Genomic DNA, 7,296 nt, shown 5'->3' on the forward strand with positions numbered 1-7,296 from the left:
AAAGCTGCTCCCTAAAGCATCGTCTACCGGGAGCCTATTCAATTGAGATGATTAAAGTATAAAGCAAGTTCAATAATGATCTTATTCTTGTGCCTCAGGCTCTTCCGAAATCACACAGAGAGAGTGGGAAATCAGGGCTCTTTTTTAAGGCCTTTATAAGCAATATTACTGTTTGTTGTTGTTGTTGTTGTCAAACTGCTCTCCAGTCAATCTCAAAACATGGCAACTATATTGACCCATACATAAATCACACCTAGATTTTAGGGTCAGGTTTTGGGTATAAATTTCTTGATTATAGTCGAGTAATTACAGTGCTCCTTACCTAATTGATGCAGTAATAGGAGTTTAAAATTCATCCAGAAACAGCCACTAGAGACCACCCCATAATAACACCCATGCTTTTTAAAATTGTTTTGCTTGTTTCCTGAAGTCCTAGTGCTTTCCCTCAAAATTAAGAAGTATACACACGGATTTAGCAATGAATAATTTCAGTGGTCCACGCATATCAAACATCTTAAAACTGTAATTTTTTTTGAACTACTTTTGTTAGTAATCAAGACTTCAAGCCCATGTCTTACCAGCTAGGATGAATGCTTTGTAAGGTCTGTGCAACCAATTAGCCCAATTCAATATATCATCTTGCAACAGTAAACAATGCAAGGGTGTGCATAGCCTTGATTATCCAGAGTTCCAAATCATATGGCAAGTGTCTACAGAAAGTGGAGATTATCCATTCAGATTAAGCTTTTTATTAAAGGAGGATGGGGGGATACATGGTGCTCGGGTTCGAATAATTAATCGTAACACGGCGCTTTCGAACGAAAAAGCTTGTAAGCCGAATTGCATGGGTAATGGGGAAAAGCGCGATTCGTGCGAAAAGCCGAAAAAAAAAAGCACAAAGTTTTTTCGTAACCGAAAAACATTCGTAACCGAAACAATAATTCCTGGGATTTTTTCGTATCCGAAAATTCGTAACCGTGGGTATTTCGTATCCGAATGTTCCAATGTACTGGTCTAGCATGCCCGCCCACTGTTTTCTTTTGATATGAAGAACTCAAAATAGGGCTTTTGTTGGCATGGAGGTATTCTGAAACAGTGCTTAAATAGAATGGCAATGGATGGAACTGGACAGAGAACATTTCAGTCTCTCTCTGTTACTGTTGGCTATTTTGGCTTCCATTACCTTTACTCAACACTTTAGAAGAACTAAAGAAGAGTCATTTTTAGCACACAGGAGCGAAATTTCGACTGTTAGTACAAGCAAACTTTTCAGTTAGGAAATACAAGACATTAAGCTGAAATTGTACAAACCATGTGTGGTAATCATATGCATTCCAATGTTGTCAAACTGCAATCATGATTTCAATAACATTTGGAAGACCTCATGTTTTCTAAAATATTTTCTGATATAGACATATTTAGTAAAGAGTAAATAAAGAGCCATTCTGGTCAAGTCATATATGTGTAGTAAACAATAAATATGTTGTGACCAATCTTTTCATGTCTCAATTCCAGGTTCAAATCCAGTTCAAGATTACAGGATATACCACCTTCCTCATCCTCACTGAGAAAAGACAAAACTTAACAAAATAATTTCACAGTATTATACATACATACTTCACCCCTACAAAGCCAGGTGCCAGTCCCTTGGCTTCAAATTCATATTCTAGTTCCTCTCCTGGAAATAAAACAGAATGAAACCTGTTAACTAGTCTGTATTACGAATAGAATTTTCATTGTTCCACTGGAATGGGAGAGGCCAGTCATATTGAGTAGATCAATCTGTTCGTACTTCACTGTAAAGTCCTAAGAACCTATTACATGAGCTGAGTTTAAGTGCATACTTAGCGTCCAATGACTGGCGTAAATGATACCAAATACTTAAGTATTTAACGGTTAAGTAATGTTAACTATACATACAAATTTACACTAAATGAATTATTACTTTGTAACTGTCTTGAACTCATCCATGAACCCCTAGGAAGTCTAGCTCTCATTATGAAATTGTTTCAGATAACTATTTGTGTTCAGCTCCACTCAGATTAATTATATATTCTGGTGAACATATTTGCTGGATTAAAGCTTTAGAAATTTTCCAGTTTTTCAAGGCTTTATACATATCAAGGGATACTACCACAGTGAATCCTAATCTAGATAAAGGAGATTTAGCTGACAACCTAATTTAGGTTTTAGAAATTAGTGATCTCTTCACCAACACTGATTGTCGCACATTACTTTTTAGGAGATACAGCCGACTGAACAATCACAACAAAGTTGAAACTCTTTAAATGGTTAAAGGACACAGAAGAAGCAAAGTAAAACATGATATTAGCACATAGAAAAGGCCAGTGAGACCAATGTCTCTCCCACCCATGCAAAGAAATAGAAGCAGACACAAAAAAGACAGAACAAGATTCTTCTTCCACAATATCTGAGATATCAAGGGCATTCGACCCGTAGTAGGGATGCTTTGGACCTACAAGGAAACACATTACCTACTCAGGACAAATAAAAACACTTACTGGCTTTTTTTTTTTACACCCAATGCCCTCAAGGGAACAAGAGCCCTTTTTCTATGTTTTGGATGCCCCAGGTCATTTTGGAGAGATTTTTTAAGTAGTAGAAGTAGGGAGGAAAAGTAATTTCTTGTTTCAAAAAGTACCTCCCTGGGGCTTAAATTGGTCCAGGGTGATCCACTTTTTATTAGCAGGAATGCTGATCTAGCAAGTTGGTATTCCTCTGAAGATTAGGTTTGCTGGCAAGTACCATTGTACCGTTTATCAGTGTAGAAGCTATAGCCTTTCCTAGAAAATGCATATATGGCCAAGGTCAATACTCTAGTTGCTCTGCCTTTGAAGAATAATCAGAAAAATGTACTGGAGCAGAATGCACTCAAGCTGCTGAGAGAAGATCTCATTCCTAGTATTATGCCCACAACTATACAGTTTTCTACCTTAGGAGCCAATTCAAATTGCTGGTTGCTACTTTTAAAATCCCAAAAGGGTCCAGGTTATTTCAAGGAGCACCTGCTTTTTCATGATTTCTTGACTTTGATATTTGTCCTTCACAATTCCTTCATCTAATGTATGTGTGTAATAAGTATATTTTTGCGCTCTTCTGTATGCTGAAGTTTTAATAACATTCTGGAATTATCAAAATGTTACAAGTAGCAAACAACTAAAATAAAATAAAATATGCTGCTGGACACCAGCAGACAGTGAAAACGCATGGCAGACAACACACATACCTTCTCTGTCAAAAAATCCTTTTAGTGCCTTCTTTGGATCTTTCAAGTAAAAAGCCTCCTGATCCTCCTGAAACTCAATGGCTATTGGGTTTTCTTCACCTTCTTCCTCCTCTGCATCTTCCCCTGAAAAAACAAGGGCAGTAAAAATTGGAAATGAGGCAGAAGTACAAGATAGTTGATGCCGTTCCAATGATATTAAGGAAGAAACTATTTTTTAAGATACAAAAGTCATCTAAAAGCCTGTGTTATAGGTCAGTTCGAATATTAAAAGTGGTAGTCTGATGTATTTACTGTTTTATTATTATATCATCATTATTTACAACTATACTGTTCTTAATTTATGTTTTAATATTAGTAATGTGTGATTATTTTTTAACTTTTATCATCAATGTTTTGTTCTGTCTTTTTAAATTATTAACCTGCCTTGAATCCCATTTGGGAGAAAGGCCGGTTATAAATCCTTGAAATAAATAAATAGTAGATAGATATAAATGTATACAGCACTGTCATGTACATGGTTTTTAATGGCACTGATGTAGGCCCCTACCATACTGAACTATTTAATACACAGTGAAGTTAAACCATGAACATGAAGGAACTGGGAAACCCAGCCTGTGTTGCAGCCTCTATCTATCAAAAATCAGTACTTGTGGTGCTCTATAAATGGTCACAGATTTGCTTTTCATACAAAACTATGAAATCTCAGAGAACCGATGTGTATTAGTGCAGGCAATACTGAATAAATGGATCAATGGTCTGACTTATTGCAAAATAGCTTTTTGCACTCCTGTCCTGGCCCATCCTGTTGGCACGAAATTGTCCAAACATTTTTTTAGTTCCTACACTGTAAAGATTTAGTATGAATTTGTCCAACAGTGTACTTTATGGGAGTAGGACGACATCAATCAGAGTATAACCTAGGAGTTTGGCAGATAGGCCCCATCCCAATATTAACAAATAGTAGGGAGCCAAATATTCAACGCTTGGGACAGACTTTTAGTAGCTCCACTGTAAAAAAACAAACACCAGAATTTATTTCTAATTATACAGAAGTTAAAGATACAAAAGCAGTAGAAGAAAGAGAAGTGAAGATACAAACCCACTGAATTCACATTTCCAAAGTGTATAGCAATAGTTATCTTACCAATTCCCCAGGAACAACTAAATCATTGTCCTGACTGTTTTTTATATCTCTGTTCTTCCTTTTTCTCTTGATCTTCATCAGAATCATCACCCAGCATTGTTTTCTCTATTTAGCTTGCTGCTGTTTACGCAATTCTTTCAACTGGGGTACAGTCAGTTCTGATTCTGGTTCTTGATCTTCCTCTGGGCCCTGCAAAATATGTTACATTTGATAACTGAATGCTTGAGAAACTATAGACAACATGACTGGAGCAGGCTTGAATGCAAGAAGAGGAAGAGTGAAGATAGGAGGAAGGAATATCAGTAATCCAAGATATTCAAGTGACACCATATCTAGACAAAAAATCACAGACCTGGAACAAATACTAAGAAAGATCAAGGAAGTGCAAAGAGCAGGTTTACTGCTCAACAAAAACAAAACAAAAATAATGTCCACAGAAGACTACACAAATTCAACTAGACAATGAGAAAACAGAAACAGTAAAAGAGCTCCCATACCTTGGCCAAACACTGATCAGACTGCAGTCTAGTTAAAGAAGAAAACTAGGAATTGGGAGGGCAGTTATGAAAGAACTAGAAAATTCCTAATGCAAAGATATACAACACAGCACAAAATTTGAAATATCCTTTGTATTTCCTATTACCATGGATGGAGTGAAAGCTGGTTGACCAGCCAAACCCAAAGCAATGGCTCCTTTCATCCTGGGAGAATGACCAGTGGGGTCCCACAGGGCTCTGTCCTGGGCCCCTGCTGTTCAACATTTTTATCAATGCCCTGGATGACAGATTGGGGGCATACTCATCAATTTGCGATGACACCAATTAGGAGGAATAGCTAATACCCCAGAGGACAGGATCAAAATTCAAAATGACCTGAATAGACTAGAAAGCTGGCCAAGCTAACAAAATGAAATTCAACACGGAGAAATGTAAGGTATGCACTTAGGGCGGAAAATAAATGCACAGATATAGGATGGGGGACACCTGGCTGAATGAAACTACATGTGAAAGGGATCTAGGAGTCCAAGTCGACCCACGTTGAACATGAGTCAACAGTGTGATGCGGCAGCTAAAAAGGCCAATGCATTTTAGGTTGCATCATAAAAGTATAGTGTCTAGATCAGTGGTTCCCAACCTTCCTAATGCCGCGACCCTTTAATACAGTTCCTCATGTTGTGGTGACCCAAACCCATGAAATTATATTTGTTGCTACTTCATAACTGTAATTAAATAGGTGTTTTCCAATGGTCTTAGGCACACCCCATAAAAGGTCATCAACCCCAAAGGGGTCCCGACCCACAGGTTGGGAACCCTGGTCTAGATCAAGAGAAGTAATAGTGCACTGTATTCGCTCTGGTCAGGCGCCACCTGGATATTGTGTCCAGTTCTGAGCACCACAATTCAAAAAGGACATTGAGAAAACTGGAGCGTGTCCAAAGGAGGGGACAAAAATGGTGAAAGGTTGGAAACTTTGCCCTATGAGGAACGACTCAGGGATGGGGATGTTTAGCCAGGAGAAAAGAAGGTTAAGAGGTGATATGATAGCCCTGTTTAAATATTTGAAAGGATGTCATATTGAAGAGGGAGCAAGCTTGTTTTCTGCTGCTCCAGAGACTAGAACACGGAACAATGGATGCAAGCTCCAGGAAAAGAGATTCCACCTCAACATTAGGAGGAACTTCCTGACAGTAAGGGCTGTTTGACCGTGGGACACACTCCCTCAGAGAGTGGTGGAATACCCTTCCTTGGAGGTCTTTAAGCAGAGGCTGGATGGCCATCTATTGGGGATGCTTTGACTGAGAGTTCCTGCATGGCAGAATGGGGTTGGACTGGATGGCCCTTGGGGTCTCTTCCAACTCTATGACTCCATACTCTGCTATAGTAATCTGCTTTTGAGAGCATATATCTCAGATAGAGTGGTATGTTGGCATCTCTGGTGGGTTAAAGGGTTTTGTTTTTGTTACACAGGGCAGAAGATGCTAAGGCCAACATACTAAGGGTTCTCTATTGTGTGAAATGAGAGGAAATGGGTGGCGAGAGGGGTGTGTATATGAGACCGACCCTCGGCTCACCTGAAGGACGAAGAGTCGGCTGCTGCCGCCGAAGCGGAGGACGTGTCCGACCCGGACCCTGCAGTAGGTGCGGGGCGGGATCCGCGCTTTGTTGAGGAAGGTGCCGTGGGCGCTGTCCAGGTCGTACACGTAGAGCCCCGGCGCGGGGCCTCCCCCTTCCCCTTCCCCCTGGGGCTCCTCTTCCGACGAGGGCCGGTGCTGGAGGACGGCGTGGTGCCGCGACACACAGGGGTGAGCCAGGGACAAGTGGCAGCTCGGCGCCCGCCCCACCAGCACCCAGCTCCGGCCGCCCAGGCCCACGCTCTCCAGCACGGCGCCTCCCTTCACCACCTCCAGGCTGTAGCCCGGGGAGAGGCCGCCCCACGGAGGCTCCTCGTACTCCGGGAGGGATGGAGGAGGCGGAGGAGCCGCCGGGCCCCGAGGCGCTTTCACAGCCGGTTTCGGAGCCGCCACAGCCGGCGCCTCGGCCTCCTTCCCTCGCCCCGGAGGAGGAGGAGGCGGCGGCGGGGGCAGGGACGGCTTCTTGAAGCCTTCCCGCTCTTCTTTCTCCTCAGCGGCGTCCGCCATTTTGTCCCTGCGTCCGTTCTTTAATGGGTCCCCAAGGAAACCGCGCCCCCGACATTTTGGTTCCGGGTCTCTTGAAACCGTCCCTCTAATCGTTCTCCATTCCTTAATGGGTCCTACGCAAACGGCTCCCTCGACACTTTGGTTCCGGGTCTCTTGAAGCCTTCCCTCTCTTCTATTTTATCCCTGCGTCCGTTCTTTAATGGCTCTCCGTGGAAACCGCTCCCCCCACTTTGGTTCCGTGTCTCTTAAAATCTTTCTTCGTTCTCC

The 7,296-nt window shown here is 41.7% G+C and overlaps 1 protein-coding gene across 1 annotated transcript in view; it reads right to left on the minus strand.

Moving 5' to 3' along the window:
- LOC121924914 (solute carrier family 4 member 1 adaptor protein) overlaps positions 1–7,209 on the minus strand; it is a 30,556-nt gene extending 23,347 nt beyond the window's left edge. Inside the window, 1 exon segment of the mRNA XM_042456462.1 lies at positions 6,463–7,209. Coding sequence (XP_042312396.1) covers positions 6,463–7,029 — 567 coding nt within the window. The 5' untranslated portion in view covers positions 7,030–7,209.
- Positions 7,210–7,296: the final 87 nt, after the last annotated feature.

This window comes from Sceloporus undulatus, chromosome 1 (assembly GCF_019175285.1).
Source record: "Sceloporus undulatus isolate JIND9_A2432 ecotype Alabama chromosome 1, SceUnd_v1.1, whole genome shotgun sequence".
Taxonomy (NCBI): Eukaryota; Metazoa; Chordata; class Lepidosauria; order Squamata; family Phrynosomatidae; genus Sceloporus; species Sceloporus undulatus.